The sequence below is a fragment of the Pieris napi genome, chromosome 5 (genome assembly GCF_905475465.1).
Source record: "Pieris napi chromosome 5, ilPieNapi1.2, whole genome shotgun sequence".
Lineage (NCBI taxonomy): Eukaryota > Metazoa > Arthropoda > Insecta > Lepidoptera > Pieridae > Pieris > Pieris napi.
Genome location: NC_062238.1, coordinates 3,190,080 through 3,207,890, shown reverse-complemented (window position 1 = coordinate 3,207,890; position 17,811 = coordinate 3,190,080). Strand labels below are relative to the sequence as shown.

Sequence of the window (17,811 nt, the reverse complement as noted above, 5' to 3'; positions counted from 1 at the left end):
TGACTGATAGTTACCATTTTTGTTATTCTGATAAAAATATCTATTTAACGGAATGGTATGACTGAATGTTAAATGAAAAAATAAAAGCACCATCATCCATGTCACCGTAGATCCGAACATATTTTTATTCATATTCCAATTTATAGATTTCGATTTAATATTGATAATTTTAAGTAAGCCTCGATACAAATATGTCATACATTACTTGCCAATACTATGTCAATACAAATTCATGTCAAATATTTTTTTACTAAAAGTCAAAATATAACCTACAGATTGTAAACTCAAAAAACTGACACTAAAATTTAAAGACGTTACGTTAATTATAAGAGAAATACTGTTTCAAGGTATATTAGAGTATTTGTGTGTATACATTAATAACAGATGAGTACCCAATATTAAAAAAGACTTTTTTTATTTAAAGTGCATATTTTGTTTAACCGATCAGGTAACCCACCCATTATCTAATTTTAATTATCACCAATCATTCTGATATTTCATATAAAATCTTTAAAATTTTCAGAGTGTAATATATGTTTATTCTTCTGAAAAATAAACTAATCTCACAACAAAGATGTATAAAAATCACGCCTAATGGGATGGAGCACGACGCTGAAAGGCCCTCTCATTGGTCGATTTTCACCCTTTCCACGATCCCATTTCCGTAAGGGGTGCAGAGGGCGGAGTTAGGCTCCTAAGGGATGCGCACCTGACAAACTTTAATGCACGTGCTCTCTGCGTCGGGATAACACGCATAATTACACGAAACAAAAATTTAAAAAGTACGTCGGACACCGCGTATAAAAAATTGCAGTCATTATATTTTAATAACAGTGTCCTAATGAAAATTTAAAATGGAAAAAGTACCCGAAAAGCACGATGTTCCAAAAGACACAACCATAAAAGCACCGAGACCGTCGTCACCGAGAAAATTTTTCGCGCGTATTTATGGTCATCTAGAGGATAATTCCACAGATAATGATCGAAATCGACCACAGAGAACTGAATCACATGAGAGTGAATCCTCCTCGGATTTGGAAATAGGGGAAGTGGATACTCAAAGACCGCAGTGGCCCCAAGCTCCCTTACCTTTGTGTCCTCGTCCTATACTGATGCCTCATCATCAGCTTGCCTTCGGTGCTGGTCTGGCTGCGTTCCGTAAGTACTTTGCCTATTTATTTAGTTTTTGCAAGTATGTAAGCTAATATAATTCCATAAAAAGTTTATAATAATATGTATTGTATTTAAAATACCAACTTTTATGGGGTCATGTAATTTTTTGTTGTGGTTTTAATGTATAATATGTATATATTGTATAATATATAATATTGTAAAATGAACTTACATAAATAACTATTAAATCCGGATAAACGATTACTTAAGCGCTTTAGTAAAGATTAAGTTATCCAATCGTAGTTTAGTCGTAGTTCAAACTCAAACTCTAAATATCTTTATTCATGTAGGTAAACAAGTACACTTATGAATTGTCAGAAAGAAGTTAAATTAATTGTAAATTTACATTTACTAACAGTTCGCAAGTCAAGGGCGTAGAGCGGGTAAGAAGTGCCTAGCTGTGTTATGGTATTTATGTACATTAAGGGTCAGAAACGTATGCACAGAATGTATCGTAAAAACGTTTTGGTCTTTGATATATCGGAGCCACAGTTCATAGTTCATCATCATCATTATTTAATATTACTTTAGAGAAAATTTAATGGATGCGTAGTGACTTCAACTATCTAGGTACACCTATTTTTTACAAAGAAATATGATTTCACTTGGTAGGTAAACAAATATAAATACAATAACTATAATACTCGGAATAGAGTTTCGGAAATAAATAATTAAGATATATTGAATAGAGTTAAAATATGCATGTGTAGGGTCAAAGGCCGCTAAATAATCAAACGTAACGATCATTCTGCATGTTATTGTTTCGTCGGTAATTGAACTCGATCCCTCCAGGTCCTACGCTATGGGACATACACTACCTATGCGGTAATATTAAACTATGCTGATCTACATTTATATATGTTAGTTTCAATTAATATCTACGTTGATCAGAACATAAAAATTTCTGTTTATCGATTTTATATTAAGGGATATTTATTAAATTTAAGTCTACTATTGATGTCCAAGTCCAAGCTATTTATCCTTTTTATCAAGAAATAATACATTTATAAGGCTATACCTATTTACTATATTTTACCATGGCTTGGATAATTAAAAACCCTCGTGCTATAAGTTAATTGTTAAAAATACTAGGATGATATCATGGGCGGATTCAGTGGGGTTAATGAACTGCCAAATAAAAATGAAATTTTGAATCGATATTGACACAAAATATTTACAGATTATTGAAAAATCCTATTAAGTAATTTTATCCACTAGTAAATAAAATGCCTTGTCTTATTCATAAAATAATTGTCTGTGGGACTTTCTGATCCCTCCGCGAATGATGAATGCAGACCCAGAAATGGGTTTGCCCCATTCTAGGGTTTTGGGACTTCAGATATAACCCCGGTTTTGTGTAAGTATATTTATTTGTTCTGTGCGTTCTACGCCGAGTAATATAGTATTGATAATTACGATAAAACTCTAGCTTTGCTTTATTAGAACAAGAATCACTCGACTCTTTTTATGCTTTTCCTTAAATTCGAAATTCAAAAATCATTTATACATATAGGTAACAAAATCTACACTTATGAACGTCAAACAATAAATTATATAGGAAATGCTTCTAATTTTCCATTGAATTGTTTGAATTCAATCGATTTCTATTTTAATAATCATCTTTTTAATACATTAGGTTTATAAAAAATATTAGGGGATCTGTTTTCTAATCCGGCAGTAATATATATATAAATATTTTGTACATTCTAATTCAACTTCGGCCCTTCAACAAAAGAGCGTACCAATTCATAAAAGGCCGGCAACACACTCGCGAGCCTTTCTGGCATTGAGAGTGTCCATGGGCGGCGGTATCACTTAACATCAGAGAAGCCTCTCGCCCGTTTACCCCTTGTTCTATAAAAATATTGTGATCTTAGGCTTAGACTTAGTATTCTAAACATTTATTTAATTAAACTATACAATATACGTATGCAATAAAAAAATAAATACAAAGACATTCGCTAAATAATTAAAAAAGTGCTCAACTCAACTTTAAGTTGCCGTCACCAGAAGCCGGATTTTCAGTTGACCCATATTAATTTGGAGAATCTGTATCCGCAAATTTCTCGTAATCTAAATCGAGATATGCTTTTTGTTTTAAATCAGATATTACAACATAGGGAACAGTACTAGTTTCATTAAAGATATATTATTTATTTTTTTAAGATGTGGGTTTTCAAGGTTCGGTATTTTAAGACGGTAAATAATTTTGGTAAATATTTTTTTAGTAAGCTTGAATTTTCTTCATTTAATTAATTAAATTATTAGTTCAGTCACGTTTAGATGCCAGTTAACTTTGAGAATATTTTATTGTTATCACTATTTTCGTATTTCGTTTAACCGAAATATTTTAAAGGAACGCCATTACGATTTACAAGATTCAAATAAGTAGGTTAAGGACATTCAGCTAGGGTTTTTATGTACCTTTATATTGTTATTATATTCATTAATAAAGCTTTAATAATAATAATTTTGAGCAGTCTTGGCCTGGTGGCTTCAGCATGCGACTCTTCGATCCGTACACCACTGGACTTTCTTTCTATGTGCGCATTTAACATTCGCTCGAACGGTGGAGGAAAACATCGTGAGGAAACCGGCTTGCCTTAGACCCAAAAAAAGTCGAGGGCGTGCGTCAGGCATAGAAGGCTCATCATCAACTTGCCTATTAGTATTAGATAAACAAATGATCATGAAACAGATATAGAAATCTGAGGCCCTGACCTAAGAAGGTTGTAACGCCATTGATTTTTAATAATAATTTTGATATTTAATTTCAAACATTTTTTGAATATAGAGTTTGCTACATTTACTTTGTATGAAATCGTGATTCAACGTCAATAGCAAGTAGGTACTTAGTGCATACTTATATTGTATTTTTATTACTCTCTATTTGTATATAAAAAAGATGTATACATATACACCGCATATATAAATCATTCAATTACACTATTAACAATAATGTTACTGTGGAGGAAGGGTTGTGAAAAGTTCCTTCAACTTAAAGGGAAGATCTTCGACCAGACTAACTGGCTTTCCGGCCCGAAGGACCCAGTGCGGCCGGAATAACTTCGTTAGCCAGGATATGACGTCATTGCAGTGATTGTAGCCGTATATTGTAGGAGTCACAATATTACACTTTTCGAAGGAAATATAAATACAGTTTAGGTAATGCAAGTTGATCTTAGGGGCTGTCCATTAATCACGTGATGTGTTTTTAACATTTTTTAACCCCTCTCTCCCCCATGGTGATACGTGGTGAGGTATGAGACATTGCCACGGGTTAACAAGACTTTCTTCAATACTAACAACTGGATAAGCATCTTGCAAGTCAGTTGTTGGTACTGTACTTTGTTGAAGATCAACGTCGGTTTCATCAAGCCACTCGGTGTCACACGCGCACTACGCAGAGAATCTCTCTCGATCTACTGATCGATCGTTTTTTAAGCCGCTTTTTAAAAATAAGTACACGTGATATCTTACTAACAAAAGAAAATAAATAACGCATTCGTTTTAAATTTTTTCATTGCAATTTTACTTATTAAATTAATACAATATACAAAATATAATATCTCACCGTATTACGTACATATATAACTAGCTTAATAAAACATTTCAAGGAAAAACTATTTATATTCTCCATTTCAAACGTTGAATAAAAATGAGATAAGGAACTCTTAAGAATTCTGGACGTCCGATCCACAAAGACATAAAAGGCTCGAAAATAAAATATCACTAGAAAAATACTTTGAATAAATATAATGGACAAAACCTTCTTCATACTTAATCCCTTCTCACTCAACTCTTTGGTGGACGCTCTTTATGAATATTTGAGGAAAATTTTATCCTATGTTATACTTTGATGACATTCAATTGGAGATTGTGATTATTTTTACGTAAAGAGTAAGATAAAATTATTAATTATATACCAAACAATAAAACAAATGTAATAGAACGTGTTTATTTTCTCTCTTTTGATAAATTGATAAATTATTAATTGTATTTACTAATAATAAGGTGTCAGTGATGTTTTTGTATGACTATTTTTTGTATTATAAAGATTGGCAAATTTGCACTTCTTTACATTTCTTTGATTAGATCGCTTAGTAGCACCACGTTTTTTTTTCAAAGGTTATTTATTGTAAATATTATTATTTGATTATTTTATGTGTAAATGTATCAGTTAAAAATAAATAAATCAGTGGCGCTACAACCTTTTTTAGTCTGGGCTTCAGATTTCTGGCATTGTCATTTGCCAATATAATAGGCAAGTAGGTGATCAGCCTCCTGTGCCTGTCACACGCCATGTCGACTGTTTGCGTCTAAGGGGGCGTCCATAAATTACGTAAGGCGATTTTTAAATTTTCTGTACCTTCCTCCCCCCCTGGTGAGATATCGTGAGATTTTATTCAACCCCCTCCCCCATCCCCCAATCTCACGTGAGATTTTTCAAAATGTTACGTAAACGCGTTGGATTGTTATTGTAAAAAGAAAAAAAAATTGCTTCGTGCTTTTATTTACGACTAAAACAAAATAAGTGAAATGTTAAGCGTTTAGGTATGGAGTTAGCGGGAAGTTGCAGAGTTTTCCTAAGTTTTTTTTTTCAATCAGAAAAAAAATTACGTGATATTTGCCCCCTCTCTCCAACGTAAGATTAAATGAGATTTGACTCGACCCCCTCCCCCCTTAAACACCTCACGTAATTTATGGACGCCCCCTAAGGCCTCGATGTTTTTCTTTACCGTTCGAGCGAATGTTAAGTGCGTACATAGAAAGAAAATCCATTTGCTTAACGCCGGGCATCGAACCTACGACCTCAGGGATGAGAAAATAAGTCTGTCTCTAAAATATATCACTAAGGCGTCCTTTTATTACGGCATTTTGATCGTTTAGAACGTTTTCGTAGGTATTTCTAATTACATTCATAAGAAATTCAGGCGTAATGTATCGTTTGTAACATCAAATTTGTGTTTAACTTATATGAGTTCGTACTTTTACGTGATCTCAAACTCAATCTTATTAGCACGACAAGTCGATAGAATCCTTTTGCCTGAAAATAGAATCATAATGGTTTGTCGCGTCGTTTATAAGTGTCTCGAGGCTCGTGTCTGTGGAGGCGGAAGGCGGAGTGATGCGATTACCACACCACGACTGAATGCCCGCAATGCTTGCGCTGTATCCCATTCTGTTTCACTGTTGTGTGAAAATTGCCGGCAATTTTGCTACACCGCGGTAAAATCCATTGTTCAAGTCTTATAACTATTACGGAACAGCGGTCCGTGAAACTGAATAATGAAAATTACTTCTGGCGAAAATTATGAAAACAGATGTTTGGTTTTCGTGTAATGATTTTGTAAAGGAAACTTTGTGTATACAACGGCGTGTCCAAAAAGCACGGATTCTTTTATTTTTGAAATAAATATATTCTGTTTCTTAGGTATATTTGTTACACACTAACTTATTAACGCAATTAGTTTCAAGCTGATTTATTTACTGTTTGTTCAGTATTTGGTTTCAAACGTTTTTTTTTTCAAACCAAATATTAAAGTTTAATCAGCAAAGAAGCCTGATAAAATCTTCCGTCCATCGGGACTACTGGTGTTTATTTGTTTTTTTTAACACTACCTATAAAAACAACACTGAATCCCTCGTTCATATGATTATATTTAAATAGCTTTACCCGTTTATTTAAATTACTTTGTGCATATTGTTCTTTCCATTGTTCAGCGACAATTTACTTTTGCCTGCAATTAACTTATCTAATGAAACACATTTTCAAAAACGTTTACGCGACTTTAGATAGACGATCAAAATGGCTAAATAACATTCTAGATATATCATACATAGACACAGTAATAAACTGTTTCTAAATAATAAGATTACAAACCTCATTATTTACACAACCAATCGTTGGACAATAAAAAAAGATTGCCATAATTGTTAATTGTGCGCAGTCTGTGAGACGTGACACCCCGTGAGAGATAGCACGTGCGCTGTCCACTGTTTTGGAAACATAACATTGTGATTTGAATTAGCTTAGCCACAATTTGTATCACATTTTTATAAGAACATTTTTTATATCTAGTTAGGCTTTCGATTTTCAAATCTCAAAAGTATGTCGTACTTTTCATTGTACGACATTGATTGTCGTACGTTGCGAGAGCTTTGCACCAATGCAACTTGCATATGCAGCAAAAGTAGTATAGTGAAGGTAAGCTATCATGAAGAAACCGACATAACCGTCACGTGACCGAGATATCAAAGATGTATGACGTCACTGGCAACTCCAGACACCTAAAGGCCGATTTACATTATCTTAGTGTTTAGGAGAGTGGTTTCGGATAGTACTTTAGTTGAAACATGTAAACGCTACTTGCTTTAGTAAACGCTACGCTAAAGAACTTGCCTTTCAAGTTGTACTAAAGCACTCTCTTAAACACTAAGATAATGTAAATCGGCCTTAAGGCCTAAGACACAAAATGTACAATTAAGACTTAAACAAGGTTTATGTATATGTAAAAGAAACTATAAAACTAGTCAATCAATCAAACAACTTGAGGCAATCTGCCCACGAGTTGAATAATATACTTATTTATGTTTTAACATTTCGTTGCATAGAGAAATATAATATAATTAACATAATTAAATGAAAAGGAAACTGGCGGCCTTATAGCTTTCGAGCGATCTCTTCCAGGCAACCAAAGTGAGGATAAAAAATTAAATTAGATAAGGTAAGCAGAAAGTGCTTTATCAGTTGAAGCTTACCTAAACAGAAATGTAGATAGAATTGTATCGACACAGACTAGGTATCTATGAAGATTAATTCAAATAGAAGCTCTCTCGATGCATATCAGTTTGAATAGAAAGCCAATGAAGCAAGCGCGCCAGGCAATATCTTTGCAAAATGAAAATAAAAGGTATTTAAAAGAAATCAGGTGTTCTTTAATCTCGATGTGATGGTCGAATAAATTTGTAATTAGGGGATCAGTAATGAATATTTAAGGGAGCAACCCCAATCTATGCTTATTGTTAGTATTGTTGATTAATCAGTCTTTTTAAATGGCGGAACAACATTACAGGGGTAAAAAAATAGATATTCGTAATACTTAAGCGCTGATTAAGATAATCGGGTTGAAAACTATATCCTGTAATTTTTATTCGAACGATTAGATATTTTTTAACAAGTTTAGTTTATAGAATTTTACGAGTCGATTATATTTTACCAAAGACAATAAAAGTCTACTTTAATTATCTTTGATTTTACTAACGACGAACGCTTAACGAACATGGGTATGAACTTGTTGTTTATTGTTTCCCGCTTTTACTTGAAACTGACATAAAGTTAATACTATTACCATTAAAAAATAGTCTGTTAAAAACAAAATTTAGTGACAAAAAAAATATTTAGCAATATTTTTAGAGCAATCGACTACGCTTATCACAACTTTATTTATAATTTTTTTTATCATAATTTTATAGCTTAGTAAAGGTTTTTGCATTAATCACGGCAATAATGCTAGTTGAGTGCGCGATGATATAAAATGACAACACTCAGTCAGATTATAACCCCATTGTGGCTCAATTACACATAAGTGGTGAGGGGACACAGCTGACGGCTCTCACCTTAAACAGTTAAATTTAAATAAACATATTGTTATTAACTTAGGATTTATTTTAGAACTCGAAAATCTATTGTTTTTATACAGCGGGCCTACTTTTTGCGTAACTAAAGACATTCCCATAATCAGTCGTTGTTTGACACCGCGTCATGGGAAATATAGTGCTCTCTTTAGTGCTGTGACTGATCATTGTTTTTAATGTCTTACGGATTTCAGTGAAAATCTATCTATAAAAATAAAGAGAGCGTCATGTAAAGACGAAACTATGGTAAGCTTCGTATGGCAGTACGGACGGCTTATGTCGCTAAACTAAAACATATAGCCTTTTCCATCCCCGAAGCGGGTTATTCCCGCATATTGTGAGTACGAAAACGGCACATGATGTTTCGATAATTCGCAAGGTGTGTACCCTCGCATGATAAAGCTATCTAGTTAGGATAGAAATAGTTTGGAAAAATAAATAATTTGAAGGAATGAATGAATAATTGCTCTCTATAACTCAATATTGTTAGTGTAATCTCCCTCAAAAGCTGCCTTTTGTTTGTTATTGCTATATTATATCCGGGGAGTGGCATTTAGACAATAAACGTAAACGAGCATCACGCACTTTACCGAACTAACGATACAAAACATGCGAATAGGTACTTTTTGTCTAAATAGTAGTCTTGTTCTATTATACATATAATTTCTTCTTCGTAGAAAATAGCAAATGTCTCACTCAGTTCACGTGATAGCAAGTTTTAGTAAGTATATTTCATAATCGTTATTACAATAAATATAAATCCACGTTACCACGACATGCTATTCAAAAATTGTAAAGAGGACTTGTTTTTACTAACAGACTTTCGTGCCTTCTCGTTTCATCAACATTTACTTTGTTTGTAAATTACTTTATGTAATTCAAAATCTAGCTTAAACCATAAAGATAAATTGACATTCGGGGCATTTCACATGAAGCGGACAGCGAAAATAAAGTGAGGTCATAGTATTTGTTTAGGTATATTCTGGTTAATCATACCTCTAGTGGGTATGAACGCAAATACGAAACATTTTTTTATAATTTTTATTTTCAAGTTGCTTGGGGGCGTTAAATAATATATGCTATGCTATTTGAAATTCAGTTTTTTTTTTGGAGTACATTTTTTAAGCGGTGAGTCTTGTTTTTTACATCTTAGCCTTAGATTAGAAATTTAAACAACTCCTGTAACACATAAATATTCAAAAATTATTGAATTCAGTTTATTTTAATAACATTTAATGATAATTAAATCAACAACATATGAAATAACATAAGTGACTTTTTAATTCGCCACAAAATCGCGAGCGTAATAATATTATATGACAATTAAGTGCGTTCAATCGTAAATTAACAAATGAATCAGCTCGGACGTACAATATGGCTTCATTTGTGTTTGACACCAGTAACGACAGTTGTTTAATAGAGATTTCCGTACGTTCTGTGATTAATAATTGATTTATTAATTCTTTTCACCAACAGAATATGTAACTCAAGGTCGCGTTTAGTAGGTATATTTCTATGTAGTCTCATTTTTTACCAATAGGGTTTGAAATTTCATGAATGTAAATGCGCTTTTACAATTATTAATTTAAGACAATTATTATGAAAAAAAAAATCATAATCAAATACGTTTTACTGTATATGTTTTTAAGTGTGTGATACTGTAAATGTTATTAGCAATTAGCAAAGAGGTTTTTATTATTAATAGATGTAAAAACTTTTTACTTGACGCAGCTATATATATAGCAAAATCACTGTAGAGCTGCTAATTAACTGACAGTTTCATTGGGAGTTATGTGAGTCTACGTTTATATTGCTCAACATAGCGTTAATAAATACATATCAGATTTCAATAGATATCGATTATATCCGTGATTCACTTAGGGTCAATTTCCGGGACAATATGGTGCGGAATGAGCTCTTACAAGTAATTTTTTATTAGAAAATCACTTTCCGCTGATTGCAGGAACCAGAGAAACCTTATTTAGTGCCGGTAAGTTTTTAAACTGTAACGGACACAGCACATGTTGTTATTGATGATATATAATTATTCACGAGTTTCTTTCCGAAACAAAATTTTAAACGATAAAATTATTCTCAAATAATAAATGTTGAAAAAAGGCGTAATTTTTATGCTTACATTTCTTTACCAGTTTTGTCGAATTTAGAGATGATTCGGAGAAGCAATATTGGCTTATTTGTGCCTTGTGCCTGCCTAATATACCTATGTACTTATTTTCAAACGCGCTGTACTTATAAAAATGAAAAGATTTTTGCTAATACCTAGGTAACACTGAACATGTCTAGAAAATGAATAACGGCTTAATGTAGTAAGTTGCCAATAAGTACTTTTATTGTTTTCGAAGTAATCTCCGTTCCTCTCTACACATCGTCGCATTCGATGGAACCACTGAGAAAATCAGAGGGCCCATTCTTCCTTAGGGGTCTCTTCTATGGCATTTTCCTACGCTTTCACCGCATCTTCAGGGTTCGTTAAGCGAATACCTCGAATTTTATCTTTAGTTCTTGGGAATAAATGAAAGTCGCAGGGCGCCAGGTCAGGACTTTATGGCGGATGGCTCATTATCTCGACACAATTTTCTCGCGTTATGTTAATTTTCACGTGTAACAAGAGTTTTAGATTTGCCGCCAATTCACAAAAACAAATGACAAATGAATGCAATATACTACATTAGGTTACCAAAGAGTTCTAAAATTGAAATTCAAAAAGTTTTCATCAGCAATGTTTCTAAACATTTTCAGTGTTACCCACGTGTCATGGCAGTTTAGTACACCTACAGTTTTTGGTAATTTAACGTATTTCCCTTAGAAGGTGACAAGGTGATAATTTAAACCAAATGCATTATGCAGAAGTAAACAATTTTTGAGATATATATCATGTTTTTTAGGTTATTTCAAAATAAGTAAAAATTTATTTAAAAAAAGTATCAATTTAAATACCATTTTTTCTTCGGATTTTTAAAACGATATATCAATATTAAAAGAACAATTATTGGTCCAAATGTAAAAATGCGACACACAAAACGATATTATTTCATTATTTTTTTAAGATTTGTTTTCCGCTTAGGCAACGTTTTTAAAAATCTAATATCTTAAAATCACAAAAAAGTTTTTTAACTTGGTTTGCAAATGATTTTAAAAACAACCGTTTCCTTAGTTAATGCATATGGGGGACTCACAAATAGTCACTCCTATCATCTTCTAACGAATTACCAATAACCCTGTATATTAGAAAAATATTTCGTTAATACTGAATTTGGTGAGAATATTAAGTCTCAGATTTTTGGATCTGTTTCGTGATGATTAGGCAATAGGCAAGCTTTTCACCTTTTTTTTCCGGTTTCTTTACAATGTTTACCTTCTTCACCTTTCGCCATAAATTCAATGCCCACATAGACAGACAAGTCTAAAGGTGCACAGCCAGGAATTGTACCAACGATGACAGGCATGAGAGTCGCTGCCAACTCTGCTCAAAGGAGAGAATATACCTCCCGGTGCGATTTTCGAAGATGGAATAACCAAAGCAAAATAATTTTTCAAACTTAACCTTTGGTAACATGTCAGTGTATCAGAAATATTTATGACTTAATTTTTATTATAATTTCATAACCTATACTTTAGTTTGTGAGGGCTTGTTGGGTTAGTTGGGGCTCTTGTGTTTTAATTCGTGTTTCGATAGACCCTTATTGACTTGCAAAATGTTTTAACAGTAGCCCGAAGAAGACGCAAAGAAAGCCGGCCGCGACGCCAACGAACCACATTCTCGGCCCATCAGACGCTTCGCTTGGAGCTTGAATACGCAAGAGGAGAATATGTTGCACGTGCTAGAAGGTGAATAGCATAATCCATATTTAATTTATTATTTGATGGAGTGGTAGCAGAGAAGTCGGGGTCAATCACCTACGCATTGGATTGACAAAATCCAGACTATACAGGGCTTTTCAACATAGACTGCAACGATCATCGCCTACAAGTAAAATTTGTGTACCTAATTGAGCATTGAAAACTTTTAAAACCCGAACAAGGTCACTTTGTCTATAGAGAATTTTTTTTTGTATGGCTCTGGCACGATTTGTGCATTAGCCAGCGTCAAGTATAGGATTTTTATAATTCGTGCTAGTCTTTAGAAATTCGACCGTGTCCTCCATGTGCGGTTTAGGCACTCGCCCGGTACCGCACAACCCTCCCAAAGGCCGAGAACAAATTTAAATTAAATTAAAACTTGCCCTCGAACCGGGAATCGAACCCGGTACCCCTCACCTAGCTGCCACTTAATAAGACCGCTAGGCTATGAGGCCCCTTATAGAGAATTCAAGCCTTAATGCCGAAATAAAGCATAGTGCGGACACATTTTTGCGCCTTTTTTAACTTTCTTTATATATATGAAAAATAATATAAAGATCTGAAAAAAAGTAAATCCGTTCTCTGTGACACGCGTCGCTGATTTATATAGACATGCTGTTTCCGCACTACATACTTTTGACTTAATGCCCTATAATCCAGGGCCTGATTAAGAGTTCTGACCGCCCTAGGCTATTTATCAGGATGCGCCCCCGCCAGGTGACAGGTGTATTACGGCCGGTCTAAAAAGTAGTACCTACTTATATTATATTAGTTTTGACTTTATTTACTAGTGTCAAAATTATAGCACGGTTCATACTATCTATACAAATTTACAGATCTGCAAGCGAAACAAACGCTGTCCTTTCATTTGCACGACTTGTAACCATTTTTAGCTGACCGTACACAAAGCCAAGCACCTCACAAATTATACGACCAAAATCATGACAGGCTACCAAGTTGGAAACCAAATCAATGTCGTGTTTGGCCACATTTTTCCTTCTTCACTTCTGTTGTTGTCTTTAAAAAAGATGAAAGGTATTGGTAGGGGAGCCCACGATGCTAAATGGGGATTTACTCGAGCGTCGTAGAGACCTATTGGGATGCAAAGCTTAGATAAAAAGAAGAAAAAAATGTTATATGATAAATTCCTTTTCATCGGTGGGGGAAGCGGCTATAGATAGTTAAATATGTAAAAAAAACCTGTTGCATGGACATCCTCGAGCGCGTCAGATATTGATAGCATCTATGCCCTACGTATTTTTAATAATGTACGTATGTTAATCTGATCGTTTGCATGATGCGGGTGGTTGTATTTAAGGGTTGAAAATTAAAAAAAAAATTTTTTTATCGAGCGCGTCAGATTTTCTAAGGGAGTGTTAAGTGCACCAAAAAAAAGCTCTCATTCACTAATCTGACGATTTCGATGGGACGCAAACCCACAGCCATTTTCTTAATTTGCAAAAAAAAAACGCAATTTTGAAATACTCAAGCGCGTCAGATTAAGATATATGTGGTTCATCTTTATGTTCTAAACGTACTGTCTCATAATCTGACGATTATCTAGAGGGATTCGCCTGATCTGACAAAAAAAAAATAGAAAAACGGTTCACCTAAAGGGCCATCCCTGCAACTTCCCGCTAATTCCATTCCTGGGCGCTTAAAATTGATATTTTGAGCTCGCTGAGTTCAAAGAAATAACATTTCTATGCATTTGAGCTCTCCCAGCTCGAAAGTCTGATAGAAGTTTCATAGAACACTATTTTTGGAATTTTCAAACCGCAATAACTTTTGAATGGATCAAGCAATTTTCACGCGGTTGGCGGCATTCGACGCAGTTTTTTCATCCTCATAAGTCATTTTGCAATTTTAATTGATCGAACCACAAATTTCGGAGTAATCCCGAAAAAACACTTTTTCGGGTTTCTTTCGTGTACGATATCTCTCGAACGAATCAACCGATTTTGATCAGCTTGGTGGCGATCGACGTGGTTTTTCAAGCTCAAAGGCGGATTAGTTTTTGAAGTTGATCGATAAAGAAACCACTTTAAAAAAAATATTTCTTATTTTTTTAAGATTTTTCAAAATTTCTCAAAATCTATCGGTCCGAATCGGTTCAAATTCACAGGAAATGTAATTTTGAGGGAAATATTTAGAACGCCGTTTAGTAGATTCCGATCGGTTTAAGGAAATGTAGGCATCACGCAGCTGCACGCATTTAACTTTATCGACGAATTTTTGTTATTTCGGCTTGCGGAAATCGTCAGATTATATATTTTTCATTAATCTTGAATTATTTCCTTCAAAATAAAAAAAAAATTAGCTACGCTCGAGAATGTCGAGATGACGTTTTTTTTTTACAACTTTGTTGCCCTCCCCTTTTTTTCCGTCACTCTCAAATTGTCAGATTAGTGGAATATACACTTTTTAGGATGTAATTAACTCACCCTACCTTAATCTGACGCGCTCGGGAATTTCTGATGGTCAATTTTTTTTTTACTAAACTGATCCTGTCTCCTTCACGTGCGGCCTTATATATAGGCCTCATATTTTGTGGAGGTACTTAACCGGGTACAAGGTATCCCCCTATATATTAATCTGCCGCGCTTTAGTAAATCCCGAAATCCCCTCTTGGGCTCCCCTACCATATCAAATAAGTGAAACATTTTGTCAATTGTTAAAAAAAATTAAGTACCAAATTATTATTAGCTTACACAAAAGGCATTTTTCTTGCTTTGGCGTTATGAAAATTTTCCACAATTTTTCCAAATTTAATAGCTTGTAAAAAGTCACTTTTCCGGCGGCGGACTCTGGAGCGCAAGTAACTTTTTACTGTTTTAAGTGCTGAAAAAGATCTTTCGCCGCTGCAGTTGGTCACTCATTGTCAAAAAAATCTTAATATTATCTCCACATTCGGGAGCATATCTGAAATATTAAAACTTTTTAATAACTGCAACAGACCCTTTGGGGTTCTGGCAGAAATATAGACCTTGGTGTCAGATTTTAAAAACTGTGCCAAATGGACGCATTCTCCTACAAAGGTTTCTCCTAAATCATTTAGTTAGTTGTTTTAACTCCTTTGATTTTCTTCTAATAAATCCACTGTTGTCTAGTTTATACAGTTACCATAAGAAACCAAACGTTGTGTTTACTGTATTATGTATGTGGTCACTTCGCATCTCTTGATTGCCTCTGATTCAAAATTTTTAAACTCTTTTACGTCACTCAACGTATTAAGATAAGCAATGTCTCATAAAGAGTAACAACGTCAGATAAATCATCAGAACTTGCTTGTAGCTGTGTACTAACAATTTGGAACTTTACGAGCACAGAGTTCCAAAGGCACAACATATTTTGATCTCTTTATTTTGATTTTCTTCGAGTTTTTGACAGATTTTTAGTACCATCGATACTAAAATTTGCCATCTGCTTGTAGACACAGTTCACAGTTTATTTAGTGTTTTGTCTCGGTCTAGTTGAAATATGCAGGATTTGATGCTAGCGAAGACACGATTTCAGTGCTCCCGCGCCCCCCTAGATCGTCGCGCCCTAGGCTGCAGCCTAATTAGCCTAAGGGTTAATCAGGCCCTGCTATAATCCCTAGATGGGGCAGAGGGTGTCCACTGTCCATACTGCGACTCCTGATCCAGTCTTGAGCCTACTAATTAATACTTTCCTTATAATAAATTAAAATAACATTGGTTTGTATCATAAACTGAGATTTGGTCCTAATTGTGGTATTTTTTGCAGATGTGAATTAGCGTCCGCCTTATCACTTAGCGAAACGCAAGTTAAAATCTGGTTTCAAAATAGAAGAGCAAAAGACAAAAGAATTGAGAAGGCGCATTTGGACCAACAATACAGGTAATACGTAGTGAAAACACAGTTACACTAGTAACTCTAATGTGTATGTCTTATTAAAGAGATATACGATTTGTATTTTTGAACGAATAAATTCTAAATCGGCTGGACTGGATTTCAACTTCGGGGCCGGTTAAGTTTACGTAAACTTTATGGGGGGGGGGAAGTCTATGATTTTATTATTTGTTGATTACGTTTGCTTATTTTTGCTGACTTGAGAGAGGGGGGGGGGGGGGGATAAATCGAAGTAAATCTGCTAACGTGATTCTTGAACGGCCCCTTCTACAAAAACAAACAATTTTTTTCATTATTACAATCGTATCCAAAATTTAAAAAAAAAATAACATAACGCCCTTCGAAGCCGGACAGGCTGCTAGGGTAACTTAATAATTTATTTATTTATTTCGTAATCCAGAATTTCCAGTTTGTTTGATTTAATTTCGGTTTTCAGACAATTAGCAGCGGCGTCCGGTTTCTTTCCGACCATGTTACCGCCGTCATACAACGCGCCACCCTGTCCCTGCTTACCAATACAACCTACATCCTTAGCAAATGATAAATAAACACACACAAGAAAATCTTCTTAGTTAATATACCTATTGTTATTTAACTGTGATCGTGAGGTTCAGAAACTTATGGGATACTTTAATTTTAACCCTTAGGGCTCATTTACACGAACGGCACGATGCCGACGGCAGCCGTCGACCTAATCGACGCTTGCAGTTGTTATGGTAGGGGAGCCCACGATGCTAAATGGGGATTTACTCGAGCGTCGTAGAGACCTATTGGGATGCAAAGCTTAGATAATAAGAAGAAAAAAATGTTATATGATATATACCTTTTCATCGGTGGGGGAAGCGGCTATAGATTGTAAAATATGTAAAAAAAAACTGTTGCATGGACATCCTCGAGCGCGTCAGATATTGATAGCATCAATGCCCTACGTATTTTTAATAATGTACGTATGTTAATCTGATCGTTTGCATGATGCGGGTGGTTGTATTTAAGGGTTGAAAATGAAAAAAAAATAAAAATTATCGAGCGCGTCAGATTTTCTAAGGGAGTGTTAAGTGCACCAAAAAAAAGCTCTCATTCACTAATCTGACGATTTCGATGGGACGCAAACCCACGGCCATTTTCATAATTTGCAAAAAAAAATCGCAATTTTGAAATACTCAAGCGCGTCAGATTAAGATATATGTGGTTTATCTTTATGTTCTAAACGTACTGTCTCATAATCTGACGATTATCTAGAGGGATTCGCCTGATCTGACAATTTTT

General features: G+C 34.4%; 1 protein-coding gene across 1 annotated transcript; it reads left to right on the top strand.

Moving 5' to 3' along the window:
* The first annotated feature begins 757 nt into the window (after nucleotides 1-757).
* Nucleotides 758-17,222, top strand: LOC125049977 (homeobox protein rough-like). Its single transcript, XM_047649549.1, has 4 exons — nucleotides 758-1,158; nucleotides 12,540-12,660; nucleotides 16,420-16,533; nucleotides 16,982-17,222. The coding sequence occupies exons 1-4, from the start codon at nucleotides 855-857 to the stop codon at nucleotides 17,091-17,093; spliced, it is 651 nt and encodes a 216-aa protein (XP_047505505.1). The 5' UTR covers nucleotides 758-854; the 3' UTR covers nucleotides 17,094-17,222.
* Nucleotides 17,223-17,811: the final 589 nt, after the last annotated feature.

Coding starts and splice junctions, on each gene's coding strand:
- LOC125049977 (XM_047649549.1), top strand. CDS start 855: ATGGAAAAAGTACCCGAAAAGCACGATGTTCCAAAAGACACAACCATA. Junction 12,661..16,419: donor TATGTTGCACGTGCTAGAAG/GTGAATAGCATA, acceptor TATTTTTTGCAG/ATGTGAATTAGCGTCCGCCT. Junction 16,534..16,981: donor CATTTGGACCAACAATACAG/GTAATACGTAGT, acceptor TTCGGTTTTCAG/ACAATTAGCAGCGGCGTCCG.